The sequence below is a fragment of the Leuresthes tenuis genome, unplaced genomic scaffold (assembly GCF_036924035.1).
Source record: "Leuresthes tenuis unplaced genomic scaffold, fLeuTen1.0.hap1 SCAF_5, whole genome shotgun sequence".
Classification (NCBI taxonomy): Eukaryota; Metazoa; Chordata; class Actinopteri; order Atheriniformes; family Atherinopsidae; genus Leuresthes; species Leuresthes tenuis.
Window position 1 is genome coordinate 36,704,389 of NW_027325359.1, and position 15,759 is coordinate 36,720,147.

Consider the following 15,759-nt stretch of genomic DNA (forward strand, 5'->3'; position numbering starts at 1 on the left):
CAGCTGTATTACCGGGGGCTTACCGGGTGGGAAAAAAGGCGGGGAAAAAAGGCAGAAAAAAATGTGGGAAAAATGTGGGAAAAAGGCGGAAAAAAGGCGAAAAAAAGGGTGGAAAAAAAGGTGGAAAAAAAAGGTGGGGAAAAAAGGCGGAAAAAAATGTGGGAAAAAAGGCGGGAAAAAAAGGCAGAAAAAATGTGGGAAAAAGGCGGAAAAAAAGGTGGAAAAAAGGCGGAAAAAAAGGCGGAAAAAAAGGTGGAAAAAAGGCGAAAAAAGGGTGGAAAAAAAGGTGGGGAAAAAAGGCGGAAAAAAATGTGGGAAAAAATGTGGGAAAAAGGCGGAAAAAAAGGTGGAAAAAAAGCGAAAAAAGGGTGGAAAAAAAGGTGGAAAAAAATGTGGGGAAAAAAGGCAGAAAAAATGTGGGAAAAAGGCGAAAAAAGGTGGAAAAAAGGTGGGAAAAAATGCGGAAAAAAGGTGGAAAAAAAGGTGGGAAAAAAGGCGGAAAAAAGGCGAAAAAAAGAAAAAAAAGGTGGAAAAAAGCGGAAAACGGCAGAGCACAAACACAAAGAAACACAAAGAAGGCCCAGAGTAGGATCCATGGTGAAAGAGGGAACCGACGTATGGATGGATTGTTATATATATCTGCTAGTTGCTATACATATAAGCCCCGCCCCTTTGGCAGTAGAAGCGGCGGGTTGTGAGCGGCTTTTGGTGTGAGCCCCCGGTTAGCGCATTACTTCTTTCTCTTGTTGATTCTGGCCCAGCGGTGCTGATTAGCACCGTAAACGTGTCAGAGTGAGGGAACTGACCTCTGGATTCATGGAAGCCCAGCGTGACGTGAGCATCGAAGCCCAGACTGAAGTAGTTGTTGAAGACGTCGATGGGAAGCTGAGAGGCAGAAGGAGACGAAGCGGGAAAGTGAGCCGTCAGAATTCCAGCCGAGACCTTGGCACAGCGAGCGTGAAACTGACCTTATCCGTCTGATGCTCATCCTTCTCCTCGGGCCGGGCGTCCGGGTTCGCCTCTACATTCAGGTTCCAGCGATCCAGCTGCACGATGTTTCCATCCTCGACGTGTGAGAGGATCTTTGTGATGGGTTCATCGGTGTAGCCCTGAGACAGGAGGACAGCGACAGTCTTTCATTCGTTCTTTCCAGGGTTGGAACACACTTACAGAACCTTCCACGACCTCCGGCACCGTCCAAAGATCAGACCATCATTACAGGGAATAGTCAGAGAAACTAAGCTCTTCTCTGAGCCTGTGTGTGTTCACGGCCTCCTCTTATGAATGCTTTAGGTTTCAGGGCTGAGAAACTACAGATAAACTCACTCAGGATGTGCTTTCAGCACCACAGCGAGATCCTGAACTGGACCGTGGGACTGAAACGCTGCACCTGGATGAGACCTACGCTATTCTGTTCTCTGGACAGAGCTGTGGGATCCTGGCTGATCCCTCTAATAATCAGAGTTTGAACCCAGCTGCAGCACTCACCCCGCCCCAGTTCAGAGTCCTCGCCAGGTCGTTGCCGGTCCCCAGAGGAAGGATGGCCACGGGGGGCTGGGGGCGGAGCTTCAGCTCGTCCAACACCGACAGGATCCAGCCCACCTGAACGCACCAAACACAGAAAAAGGCTGTTTCTGAGCCTGTCGGGTTGATTTAGAACCCTTCTATCATCTGTTGAATGCATTTCATGCTGCAGGACTCACCGTGCCGTCCCCCCCGCAGGCCAGGATCCTCAGGTTGGGCACTTTGGCGTACAGCTCCAGCCTGCAGGAACCGGAGCAGAGCAGCAGTCAGGCCACAGGTTCTGATTGGTCCATTTCAAACATCTAATATCTAAAATCTTTATTTCAGTTTGTACAGCTGGAAAAGACGGAAATCGGCTAAAAATGTTGATCTCTGATCGTCTCACAGCAGATAAAAACCTCTTTGGATTGCAGAACTGCACAGTTTACACAGATTTAATACTTAGCTGTCTGTTAGCAGCTCTGATCAGCGCTAAAGGACCTGAAACTGTTCTGAAACTTCACCAGAACTCAGATCTGAGGCTCAATTCACTTCTTGGATGCTTGGAAAACGCCGGTTTAGGTTCTGTGGGTCTAAATGTGCGGAAAGTGCAAACTGGAGGGAGCGTCTGAGCTGTGGAGATGGGGGGGGGCAGCAGGAGGAAGGCTCCTCTGTAAAATGTGGAACTCTTAAGGTTTATCAGAGCCAGAGGTGTGTAAACGGCACGAATCATTTCTAAAACGAGGTGGAAATCATCCACTTCCTGTTTCCCAAAGCTCCTAAACACAGTTTAGCCTGTGGCTGAAGGTTGGAGGACGGGGAGGAGGAGGATCTCACCCCTCTCTGGGTCCTCCCTTGGTCAGGTCAAACACCTGCCGAGCATTCAGGTACCACATGAAGGACTGGATGATCTTTGCCCCCTGAAAGAGAGAAGAAACTGATTAGAGTTTCAAGAGAAAAGGTGTTCCAGCTGAGACCCGAAAGCAGCACGAAGCGCCTGAATCAGACAGCGAAGGAACTGTACTTCCAGCTGCTGGGAGGCGGCTTGTAGCTCGTGTCCCAGATAGAATTATTGCACCATCGCAACGCATCAAAGTACCTGGTTCCCGCCGCTCTTTGGGTTAACGAACACAAGCAGAGGCTTCATGAGCTGCGAGGGGAGGGGCTTCACCAGGAAGGGCTTCCAGCGGCCATCTTGGAGCTGAGAGATACAAACAACAGAGAAACGTTCGCTTTATACCAGGGGGGTCAAACTCAAACTCACAGTGGGCCAAGGTTGGACTAATGAACCTTTTAATATGGAACCCAACAAGTTTAGATTTAACAATGAGTACTGAACAAGGCTTATATAACTTTAAAGTCCAGGGGTGCATAATTGCTAATAATAATAATAATAATAATAATAATAAAAACATATCAATGGCATATTAAATTAAATTTAAATAAAATAACATAAAGCTCTTTTCATCTCCTTTACTTTCTGGCTCCTTTGAGCTGTGTCCAGGTCCTTATATTTGTCCAGGTGTTTCGTTTCATAGTGTCTCTAATATTATATCCTTAGTTACGCCTTAGTTACTCCTTAGTTACTCCTTAGTTACTCTTTAGTTATTCCTTAGTTACTCTTTAATTACTCTTTAGTTATTCCTTAGTTACTCTTTAATTACTCTTTAGTTATTCCTTAGTTACTCTTTAATTACTCTTTAGTTACTCTTTAATTACTCCTTGGTTACTCCTAGTTACTCCTTGTTACTCTTTAGTTACTCTTTAGTTACTCCTTAGTTACTCTTTAATTACTCCTTAGTTACTCTTTAGTTATTCCTTAGTTACTCTTTAATTACTCCTTGGTTACTCCTAGTTACTCCTTAGTTACTCTTTAGTTACTCTTTAGTTACTCTTTAGTTACTCCTTAGTTACTCTTTAATTACTCTTTAGTTATTCCTTAGTTACTCTTTAATTACTCTTTAGTTACTCTTTAGTTACTCTTTAATTACTCTTTAATTACTCTTTAATTACTCCTTGGTTACTCCTAGTTACTCCTTAGTTACTCTTTAGTTACTCTTTAGTTACTCTTTAGTTACTCCTTAGTTACTCTTTAATTACTCTTTAGTTATTCCTTAATTACTCTTTAGTTACTCCTTAGATACTCTTTAGTTACTCTTTACTCTTTAGTTACTCCTAGTTACTCCTAGTTACTCTTTAGTTACTCCTTAGTTACTCCTTAGTTACTCTTTAGTTACTCCTTAGTTACTCCTTAGTTACTCCTAGTTACTCTTTAGTTACTCCTAGTTACTCTTTAGTTACTCTTTAATTACTCCTTAGTTACTCCTTGTTACTCTTTAGTTACTCCTTAGTTACTCTTTAGTTACTCTTTACTCCTTAGTTACTCTTTAATTACTCTTTAATTACTCCTTAGTTACTCCTAGTTACTCCTTGTTACTCTTTAGTTACTCCTTAGTTACTCCTTAGTTACTCCTTAGTTACTCTTTAATTACTCTTTAGTTACTCCTTAGTTACTCCTTAGTTACTCCTTAGTTACTGACTCGTTGGCTCCAAAAACAAGACAAACAGGTCTGTCTTTTACATAAACAGATATTCTGTCTCCCACCTGTCCAGAAAAGTTCTATTTTCTGCCTTTCTTTTGGCCATTTTTTGGTAGGTAACAGTGACAGCTGTGGTCTGAGGTCTGGGGGAGAGGCGGGGGGCACAAGAAGACCGCTAGCATAGATGCTACTGACACAGAGGAGGGGGCGTATCTGCCTCTGTTCTAACTGAGGCGCCAAAACAACCGCAAAGCATTGTGGGACTTGTAGTATAAGCGCTGAATGCGGGGTTACAGCGCTGCCGCTGTATAATACTGGCGGGCCAGCTCTAATATTCATTTGAAAATGCTTCGTGGGCCAAATATAATTACACTGCGGGCCAAATCTGGCCCTCGGGCCAGAGTTTGACACCTATGGATTAGACCGACGCCACAAATCCATCCAACAACCTCTGCAGAGCCTGCAGCCGGCAGCTGGTGGCATCAGAGCTGAAACTCTGCTCCCTGCAGATTTAAGGACCTGAAACTCTAAATGTTGTCCTCTTCCTGCTCCTGGAAGATGTTTCAGTTAGCAAAAGAAATGAAAGTGGCACCATCTCCTCTCACCTCGGCTCCCTTCTTGCTCGACTTGTTGCACTTCAGAGACGTCCTTTTCTTCTTTTTACTGGACTTCAGAGACGTCTGCAGAAAGTGACACAAAGTTACCGGCAGCTGGCACATCTGCACCATCAGGGCCTCCAGGTATCCGGAACTCTTTCAGCCTGTCTGTGATTGGCATCCGTGTGCATGTGCGCGTGCACGTACCTGAGGTCTGCGCACCCTGATGATCCAGGTGGGCGGGATAATGACGGCAGCATGAGCTCCCAGAGAGCAGCACTCCTCTATCTGCTGCAGCATGAAGCACGTCACCTTGTTGTGGTACTGAAAGGAGAACCAGAGGTCACCTGAAGCCCTGAAGCTGCCTCAGAACCCTGAGGAGCACCTGAAGCTGCCTCAGAACCCTGAGGAGCACCTGAAGCTGCCTCAGAACCCTGAGGAGCACCTGAAGCTGCCTCAGAACCCAGAGGAGCACCTGAGGCTGCCTCAGAACCCTGAGGAGCACCTGAAGCTGCCTCAGAACCCTGAGGAGCACCTGAGGCTGCCTCAGAACCCTGAGGAGCACCTGAAGCTGCCTCAGAACCCAGAGGAGCACCTGAAGCTGCCTCAGAACCCAGAGGAGCACCTGAAGCTGCCTCAGAACCCTGAGGAGCACCTGAAGCTGCCTCAGAACCCTGAGGAGCACCTGAAGCTGCCTCAGAACCCTGAGGAGCACCTGAAGCTGCCTCAGAACCCTGAGGAGCACCTGGAGCTGCCTCAGAACCCTGAGGAGCACCTGGAGCTGCCTCAGAACCCTGAGGAGCACCTGAAGCTGCTTCAGAACCCTGAGGAGCACCTGAAGCTGCCTCAGAACCCTGAGGAGCACCTGAAGCTGCCTCAGAACCCTGAGGAGCACCTGAAGCTGCCTCAGAACCCTGAGGAGCACCTGAAGCTGCCTCAGAACCCTGAGGAGCACCTGAGGCTGCCTCAGAACCCAGAGGAGCACCTGAGGCTGCCTCAGAACCCTGAGGAGCACCTGAAGCTGCCTCAGAACCCTGAGGAGCACCTGAAGCTGCCTCAGAACCCTGAGGAGCACCTGAAGCTGCCTCAGAACCCTGAGGAGCACCTGAAGCTGCCTCAGAACCCTGAGGAGCACCTGAGGCTGCCTCAGAACCCTGAGGTCACCTGAAGCTGCCTCAGAACCCTGAGGAGCACCTGAGGCTGCCTCAGAACCCTGAGGTCACCTGAAGCTGCCTCAGAACCCTGAGGAGCACCTGAAGCTGCCTCAGAACCCTGAGGAGCACCCGAAGCTGCCTCAGAACCCTGAGGTCACCTGAAGCTGCCTCAGAACCCTGAGGTCACCTGAAGATGCCTCAGAACCCTGAGGTCACCTGAAGCTGCCTCAGAACCCCGAGGAGCACCTGAAGCTGCCTCAGAACCCCGAGGAGCACCTGAAGCTGCCTCAGAACCCCGAGGAGCACCTGAAGCTGCCTCAGAACCCTGAGGTCACCTGAAGATGCCTCAGAACCCTGAGGTCACCTGAAGCTGCCTCAGAACCCAGAGGAGCACCTGAAGCTGCCTCAGAACCCCGAGGAGCACCTGAAGCTGCCTCAGAACCCCGAGGAGCACCTGAAGCTGCCTCAGAACCCTGAGGAGCACCTGAAGCTGCCTCAGAACCCTGAGGAGCACCTGAAGCTGCCTCAGAACCCTGAGGAGCACCTGAAGCTGCCTCAGAACCCTGAGGAGCACCCGAAGCTGCCTCAGAACCCTGAGGAGCACCCGAAGCTGCCTCAGAACCCTGAGGAGCACCCGAAGCTGCCTCAGAACCCTGAGGAGCACCCGAAGCTGCCTCAGAACCCTGAGGAGCACCTGAAGCTGCCTCAGAACCCCGAGGAGCACCTGAAGCTGCCTCAGAACCCTGAGGAGCACCTGAAGCTGCCTCAGAACCCTGAGGAGCACCTGAAGCTGCCTCAGAACCCTGAGGTCACCTGAAGCTGCCTCAGAACCCCGAGGAGCACCGGAAGCTGCCTCAGAACCCCGAGGAGCACCTGAAGCTGCCTCAGAACCCCGAGGAGCACCTGAAGCTGCCTCAGAACCCTGAGGTCACCTGAAGATGCCTCAGAACCCTGAGGTCACCTGAAGCTGCCTCAGAACCCCGAGGAGCACCTGAAGCTGCCTCAGAACCCCGAGGAGCACCTGAAGCTGCCTCAGAACCCTGAGGTCACCTGAAGCTGCCTCAGAACCCTGAGGTCACCTGAAGCTGCCTCAGAACCCTGAGGAGCACCTGAGGCTGCCTCAGAACCCTGAGGAGCACCTGAGGCTGCCTCAGAACCCTGAGGAGCACCTGAAGCTGCCTCAGAACCCTGAGGAGCACCTGAAGCTGCCTCAGAACCCCGAGGAGCACCTGAAGCTGCCTCAGAACCCTGAGGAGCACCTGAAGCTGCCTCAGAACCCTGAGGAGCACCTGAAGCTGCCTCAGAACCCTGAGGAGCACCCGGCAGCTGCTCCGTTCCACCATTTAACGACAGAAAACGGACTCACCGCCTGTTTGCACCAGGAGCAGCTGATGGCAACGATCTCTTTGCTGTGAAAGGAGAACTTCTGCTGGAAGCCCTGAGGGTGAGAGGTGAGGCTCGTCAGGAGTTTTTCTCTTTCTAGCTGGCTGCTGTTGAGTTTCTGGGACTTTGACCTCTTTATTTGCACCTCTAAGCCACCTAAAGGATGCAGCTCACCTTCCCACACTGCCGGCACTTCCCAGTCTGACGTCTCCTGTGGACCCAGTGATGTCGCACAACGTTGGACTGAAAAACAGCACATTTGTGAGTATTAACCACGAAACACTGACTTGTTTCAGCTCAGGATGAGGCGGCGAACACTGACCTCCCGGATGGCCCGAGACGCCGGTTCCCTGAATGACGGTTTGCACCTGAAATTAATCTGAGCAGAAACGAGTGGATGAGGAAAGAGGAAGAGAAATGCTGCCAACATGGATGAGTCCAGAGCTCCCTCACTTACCTTCTCCAGCTGCTCCATGCACATCACGTGCACCGATATCTTACATCCGGCGCATTTCTTCCTCGGCACAGACTTTTGCTGGAGAGAAAGCGACAGATTCACTGCTCGGTGACAGCGGAGGAGGAAGAAGTTTGATTGTAAACCTTCTGCAAAGCTCCACAGAGCAGAAAGTTATACCAGAAAACCTTGCTTCATTTGCACATTTCTTGGATGTTTTCCCCCCTTTTTATTTTTTTAAATCACATTTTATTGAAAAAAATGTGATCATATTACATGTTAATCATGTCTGTTGTTTATATTGCCTGTAATCGGGATGAAGTAAACATCTGTAGAGTATTTTCACATAAAATTGTTTGATCGTGTTGAATTAAAAACCCTAAAAATGCAGCGGGTCCAACAAACATTGCCTGAGTAACAGAAATATGACCAGAACACAAGGGTTAATACATCTGGACACATCTGGCTGACTCTAAACTGACCCGAAAGAGCTCTGGATGGACCTGCAACTTCTGGTCAAAGGTCAAAGGTCAAAGGTCAAAGGTTACGCGTGTCTTTTGTTAGCTTCAGCACCAAGTGAAAGTTGAAGCAAATATTATCTAGAATTTAGTTTTAATGAAGCCGTTTGAAGGTGATCAGAAGTTTTACAGAAAAACTAAAGACCATCGGATAAAACTAATCCCCCCCCCCCTCAGTCCCTTTGAACTGGGCTCAGATCAGAGCGGAGCCGCCACTCACCAGAGATTTGGCGATGCAGTACTGCTCTCCGACATAACAGAAGTCTCCGGAGACGCTGGCCTCGAACCAGATGTGGTCCCCATACTGGGCGTTTTCCTGAAAGCAAGCACACCATCATCTGCATGATGTCAGCGGCAGGACTTCAAACACATCTGGGAACAGCTGGATCCTCAGGAGAGGGAATCTCCTGAGGATCAGAGCAAAGAGGACACCACATCTGGCCCTGTGGAACAGAACAGTTTCCCTCCAGAGACTCCACAGGATAAAGATCCTCGTGGACAAGCCTTTCCCTTCCAATCATCTGCCTTTTCAGCCTGTTTTTAACGGGTCAGGGTCACCATCAGGGTCACCATCAGGGCCAGTTTGTGGTGAAACGGTGGAGTTACTCACGGTCCAGTCGATGGTGCTGTTGGGCTGCAGCGAGTCGCTCTGTCCTGATGTGGACACGTTGGGCTGAGCCGCACCGTGCTGCAGGCCTGACTTTGCGATGGCTTTCCTGCAAACACAGCAACAGACCTCTGAAAAAACACTGTAAGCCCAAACCAGCCCTCCGACTTGAAGGTTTCTGAGAGTAAATGTGTGATAATTTGTGCAGAAAAGAGGGATTAAATGGTGTTGGAGATGTGGTGAAAAACAGAAAAACTTGGAATCAGGAAACCAGAGTTCTTCTGGTTTCCTGATTCCAAGTTTTGGAGACGTCTTTAAGGTTTCCGAACAGAAATAAACGTAAAAAACAGCGTTTCGTATCTTCCAAAACGTGAACAAACACAGCAACAGACCTCTGAAAAAACACTGTAAGCCCAAACCAGCCCTCCGACTTGAAGGTTTCTGAGAGTAAATGTGTGATAATTTGTGCAGAAAAGAGGGATTAAATGGTGTTGAATGTGGTGAAAAACAGAAAAACTTGGATTCAGTTCTTCTGGTTTAATCACCATCAGCGTTGGGCTCCGTTTGGACCGGTTTCCAGTCGGAAAAATCACCCCCAATGATCATTAAGGATAAAACAAATGGGCCTCAGAGAGCAGAAGCCACAGACCGAGACGTCTTTAAGGTTTCCGAACAGAAATAAACGTAAAAAACAGCGTTTTGCATCTTCCAAAACGTGAACAAACGCAGAGCAAAAGGTTAAAGATGCAGAAGGAAAGTCTCTGGGCTCCGATTGGCTCGTTAAACTCTGACAGCACTGATCTGCAGTTATTAAAACAGAATATTTCAGAGCGAGGACAGCTCAGCCGCTAATGAGCTTCAGCTCCACGCAGGATGTTTGTGAACCTCAGGAAGCAGCATTTCATCACTAATGTATGTGGAGAAGAGCTTCCACCTCCTGTGAGCCGGAGCGTTTGTCACAATCACAACAGGACAGAAAAAAACTATTTTTTCCTCTTTTAATTCTAAGCTTTTACATATCAGGACATGATGAAGATCATCTGCTCCTCAGCAGCTGTTAAAACTCAGTGAATCCAACCTCAGATCTTTATTTATGGACAAAACACAGAAGCAGTGAGTTAAAAACTAAGTGAACCCTCAATGCTGCAGCATCCAGGTGTGTTTTAACACGATGCCAAGCCTCAGTTAGCATGCTAAAGGTTAAAGGTCACCCCAAGGTGAAAAAGCCCAGAGCTACATCTCAGACTCTACAGGCCTCAGTTAGCATGTTAAAGGTTAAAGTTCACCCCAAGGTGAAGAAGCCCAGAGCTACATCTCAGACTCTACAGGCCTCAGTTAGCATGCTAAAGGTTAAAGTTCACCCCAAGGTGAAGAAGCCCAGAGCTACATCTCAGACTCTACAGGCCTCAGTTAGCATGCTAAAGGTTAAAGTTCACCCCAAGGTGAAGAAGCCCAGAGCTACATCTCAGACTCTACAGGCCTCAGTTAGCATGCTAAAGGTTAAAGTTCACCCCAAGGTGAAGAAGCCCAGAGCTACATCTCAGACTCTACAGGCCTCAGTTAGCATGTTAAAGGTTAAAGGTCACCCCAAGGTGAAAAAGCCCAGAGCTACATCTCAGACTCTACAGGCCTCAGTTAGCATGCTAAAGGTTAAAGTTCACCCCAAGGTGAAGAAGCCCAGAGCTACATCTCAGACTCTACAGGCCTCAGTTAGCATGCTAAAGGTTAAAGTTCACCCCAAGGTGAAGAAGCCCAGAGCTACATCTCAGACTCTACAGGCCTCAGTTAGCATGTTAAAGGTTAAAGTTCACCCCAAGGTGAAGAAGCCCAGAGCTACATCTCAGACTCTACAGGCCTCAGTTAGCATGCTAAAGGTTAAAGTTCACCCCAAGGTGAAAAAGCCCAGAGCTACATCTCAGACTCTACAGGCCTCAGTTAGCATGCTAAAGGTTAAAGTTCACCCCAAGGTGAAGAAGCCCAGAGCTACATCTCAGACTCTACAGGCCTCAGTTAGCATGTTAAAGGTTAAAGGTCACCCCAAGGTGAAGAAGCCCAGAGCTACATCTCAGACTCTACAGGCCTCAGTTAGCATGTTAAAGGTCAAAGTTCATGACAGCACAGTTAGAAAAAGACTGAACAAGGATGGCTTGTTTGGAAGGGCTGCAGGAGAAAGCCTCTTCTCTCTAAAAAGAACATGGCAGCACAGCTTAGGTTTGCAAAGCTAAAAGATCCTTCTGTCCGAATCATAAATGGTTATTTATCCGATTATCTGACTGATGTGGGTCCCTGACTCTCAGCACATTCAGACAGCAGCCGGACTACATACAGCAGGAAGGCACTCAGGCTCTCCAGGCGGGAGTCGTAGCCGTCGGCCCCCAGCGGGCTGAGGGCCCCGGGGCCCCTGTAGAAGGCCGGGTGGTTGAGGTAGTACACTGAACTCTTGCGGCTGGGCAGCGGGTGGCCTCTGCCTGGCCAGGGGCTCCCAGCCTTGGAGATGGTGGAGATTCTCCTCCTCCTCCTCTGGCTGGAGGCACGGTGGCAGCTGTAGGGAGCGGCGTCCCCCACGAACACCTGGGTGGAGTTCCTGCGGAGGCAGCGAGGGGCCCGGATCAGGGGCCGCGACGTGGACAGCACCTGGGGGGACCTCCTCAGCACCTCCACTGCCGAAGTGGAGGAGGGGAAGGAGTCTTGGGAGAGGTGTGGGACGGGGCACCAGGAGGCTTCTTCGTCCTCCTCCTCCTCGGCCAGCTGCTCCGCCTCCGACAGCTGGCTGCTGTCTGATTGGCTGTCGTTGGAGAAGTCGCTGCTGTCATCATCTCCGTCCAAGTGGAGGCTGCTGGAGCGTGAAAACATCCTCCTGTCGCTGGCCCCGCCCCTCATCTCCACCTGCTGCTCTCCAGTTGGTAGCCCCGCCCCCAGGTCCTCCTCCTCCTCGGCCATCTGGATGAGGCTGGCGAGCAGCATGGACGGGCCCAGCAGGTGGGTGTCGATCGTCCGCAGCTTCCCCACCTTCCTCCGGCACACGGCGAACCTCGGGTTCAGGCTTGGGGTGGTGGTGCTGGAGCGCCTGCGAGCGTGTCCCGCCCACCTGCCGCGGTAGGGTATCTTTGCCAGACGCCCCCCCCCTGCACAGGGCGGCCCTGGCTGCAGCTGGACGCTGGAACGCCGCCGCTGAGTGAGGGCGGAGGACGGCAGCCCGACGCTGGACCTGCGGCGGGCCTTGCTGGTGGGGACGGCCACGCTGGGCCTCCGCTGGCGGCAGGCGTCGGCGTCCCCCCGATGAGGCGCCTCCTTCCTCTTAAAGTGGCGGCGGAAAAACGTGTCCATGTTGGGAACCCTGAAAGGCTCCTCTGCGGCTGTTGGATGCAAACAGCAGTTAGCCTGAAGGAAGGATTTACAGCCCTGGGCAAAGGTTTCAGACTCATCAGTCTGCCCTGAGAGGGGCAGCACCTGTCTCAGTTCTGCAGGGTTCTGCAGGGTTCTGAGCAGGCAGATGGTTCTTCTCCAGATTCAATGGGATCAGAACAGTTCGGGGACTAGACCACCATGATCCCCATGACTCAGGGTCCCTGATGAAGTGTTGAAACCTTTGCTCAGTTCTGCATCTCACCATCAGAACACCGGACAGACAGAACTGCTGGACCACCACACTCAGGGGAATTCTGCTCGTTTACGATGCTTTCACGGCCGTAAAAATGAGGACTTATTCAGGAGCCCACGATATGAGACATCATAAGCAGAGGCTTCGTAGTTTCATCTACAGGAATCTGCCACAATAGATGGACGGTTTGTTCTCTACAGCCTAATTTTGAGAGAATTTTTCTGACATATTGGTCCTTAGGTCGCTGGTTCGAAATCCAGCTCGAAGGACCAATATGTTAGAAAAATTCTCTCAAAATTAGGCTCAGAGTCACTGGAGACGATCAACACAAAACTTTTATTTCTTGCAAGAAAGAGACAAGTCAACCTGTCAGGAAGCTGCTCAGAGTTGTCTGCTAACAAAATGGTGCTAATGCTATTTATATTGTTTATGCTTTCTGGCCACACAAAGTTATGGGAAAGGGACGTTCAATGTTATGGGAAAGGGACGTTCAATGTTATGGGAAAAGGCAGTACTAGCCATTTAATGTTATGGGAAGACGAGTTATGCTACATAGTATTATGAGAACCAAAAGACAGGAGAAACTCTTGTTCTTGCAGCTTTTCTCATAGTATAACCATAGAATTTTTCTAACATATTGGTCCTTAGGTCGCTGGTTCGAAATCCAGCTCGAAGGACCAATATGTTAGAAAAATTCTCTCAAAATTAGGCTCAGAGTCGCTGGATACGATTAACACAAAACTTTTATTTCTTGCAAGAAAGAGACGAGTCGGCACAAGCTGTCAGGAAGCTGCTCAGAGTTGTCTGCTAACAAAATGGTGCTGTTGCTATTTATATTGTTTATGCTTTCTGGCCACACAATGTTATGGGAAAGGGACATTCAATGTTATGGGAAAAGGCATTTCTCACCATTTAATGTTATGGGAAGACGAGTTCAGACAGTCAAAAACACTTTTACTTGCTACATAATATTATGAGAACCAAAAGACAGGAGAAACTCTTATTCTTGCAGCTTTTCTCATAGTATAACCATAGAATTTTTCTAACAATCTGAGAAAAGGCGATCAACCTTCGAGCTGCCGGCACGGAGGCGGGTTCCTGCCCCACCCGATTTCATTCACTGTGCAGCGGGAAGCTGTTTAATGGAGCTGCTTTTCAATTCAATTCAATTCAATTTTATTTATATAGCGCCAGATTACAACAATTGTCATCTCAAGGCACTTAAGTAATATAGTCCAATTCAAGCCAATTGGAATTCAATTATTCAATTATTCAATTTCCCCAAACTATAACTGAAGCTTTCACATTCCATGTGAAACTGCTGTGTAGAAGAATAGAGCAACACTTCGCTGGAAACTGGCTTTTGCGCATTGACATTTAGTTGGTTTATGTTTCTGCTCGTGTTAAAAACCAGAGCGAGCTTTACCAGAGTGGTGGTGCTGTTTAATGTCTGATTAACAGATCTCACACTGCCCAGTTCCACCGGGCAGGTGCTCCAGAGTTTCAGTTCCAGCAGGAGGAAAACAAGGCGTTTTGTGAAGGTTAAAGCATAAGAAACAGTCCACAGCTACAGAAAGTGTTTACTCATGTTTTAAGGCTCCCGTATGCTCCATAAATTAGACTGAAGACCTTTAAGATTACAGACATTAACTCTCAGCCAAAGACTGATGAAAAAAAACACAAATGAGTCAATAAATACTGAAGATTTAACAGAACCTTCCAGCTGTGCTAGAACTTATCATCCAACATGACTGAACACCATCCTGCAGATCAGTCTCAGGGCCGTGAGACGGCAACCCAGACTGTGATGTCACTGTGATGTCACTGTGATGTCACAGTCCTCAGCTTTAACCAACCAGGAGATCGAACCACGTATCTGACAACTAGCTCACTGTTCGCTCTTATTCGAGGTGATACTTTCCCCTGGAAGGCAGAATTAACAGAACTGGGCCTGATGACTTAACTGAAGAGGAATGATGAGGTGAAAAAAGGGATTTTTCTTTTTTTTTGAGTAACCACAAGCAGCTGAGAGGATCCCATTAATACTCCAGGACTGAATGTGTATAGATTAGCTTTGTGAGGTGAAGTTTCAGCAGAAACTGTGGGATGTTTAGCTGAGATCCACATATATTACATTATTTCTACAGCTTTTTAATTCATCAGCCAAACAAACATGACAATAATGAGTTATTATCATTGCTAATGCTAGTATAAAGTGCTCCTGATCGTTTTACTGTGATGGTACAGTTTCTCATGTAACCGAAACATTCAATCCTCGTTTAACCTGCCAGGACCAAAGGGGCATGAATTATAAAACAGCTACAGGAAGTGTGGGTCTCTCCCCGGGAGCAGCAGCATGACAACAGGAAGCTGTCATCGCCGCTGTGACACAGACAACAGCGGTAATTACAGCCAGAAATACCTGCTGCCTTCTGGCCCTGCAAACAGAAACAGCACAACAGTAATTAGACCGTGACGACGGCTTCACTGATCCACAGCGAGCAGCTCAAACCGGCCCGCCTGCAAGCAGCGGTCCCAACGTTTCAAAAGGTCCAGTTCACAGACAGGGAGCACATCAAGCCTTCATTCTGCTCACTCATCAAGCTATGAAGGGAAAAATAACAGACTATCTGCACAGAAAAGACCAGAGTCACGAAACAGGAACCACGAAAACAACCACAGTGGTGGAAAACGTGCAAAATGACACGAAAAGGTCACAAAACAACAAGAAAAAGTTATAAAAAAGAACAAAAAACATCCAAAAGCAATGACAAAGTGTCTAAAAGGGACGTTTGTTACAGATAAGCCGAGTTTTTACCAACAACCAGGAGCAAGAGGGCCAAAAAAACAAGAAAAAGTTTTAAAAAAGAACAAAAAACATCCAAAAGCAATGACAAAGTGTCTAAAAGGGACGTTAGTTACAGAGAAGCCGAGTTTTTACCAACAATCAGGAGCAAAAGGGCCAAAAAAACAAGAAAAAACTAACAAAAAACATCCAAAAGCAATGACAAAGTGTCTAAAAGGGACGTTAGTTACAGAGAAGCCGAGTTTTTACCAACAATCAGGAGCAAAAGGGCCAAAAAAAACAAGAAAAACTGAACAAAAAACATCCAAAAGCAATGACAAAGTGTCTAAAAGGGACGTTTGTTACAGATAAGCCGAGTTTTTACCAACAATCAGGAGCAAAAGGGCCAAAAAAACAAGAAAAAACTAACAAAAAACATCCAAAAGCAATGACAAAGTGTCTAAAAGGGACGTTAGTTACAGATAAGCCGAGTTTTTCACCAACAATCAGGAGCAAAAGGGCCAAAAAAACAAGAAAAACCGAACAAAAAACATCCAAAAGCAATGACAAAGTGTCTAAAAGGGACGTTAGTTACAGATAAGCCGAGTTTTTACCAAC

The 15,759-nt window shown here is 48.1% G+C and overlaps 1 protein-coding gene across 1 annotated transcript in view; it reads right to left on the reverse strand.

Moving 5' to 3' along the window:
* The window catches only part of LOC140307774 (diacylglycerol kinase zeta-like), a 43,995-nt gene extending 31,898 nt beyond the window's left edge, over positions 1-12,097 (reverse strand). The window contains 15 exon segments of the mRNA XM_072386775.1: positions 807-885; positions 969-1,109; positions 1,489-1,602; positions 1,704-1,764; positions 2,341-2,423; positions 2,603-2,704; positions 4,649-4,723; positions 4,847-4,963; positions 7,160-7,231; positions 7,351-7,419; positions 7,499-7,555; positions 7,634-7,711; positions 8,369-8,464; positions 8,759-8,864; positions 11,082-12,097. Of these exon segments, the coding sequence (XP_072242876.1) occupies positions 807-885; positions 969-1,109; positions 1,489-1,602; positions 1,704-1,764; positions 2,341-2,423; positions 2,603-2,704; positions 4,649-4,723; positions 4,847-4,963; positions 7,160-7,231; positions 7,351-7,419; positions 7,499-7,555; positions 7,634-7,711; positions 8,369-8,464; positions 8,759-8,864; positions 11,082-12,082 (2,251 nt within the window). The 5' untranslated portion in view covers positions 12,083-12,097.
* Between the last annotated feature and the right edge of the window lie 3,662 nt (positions 12,098-15,759).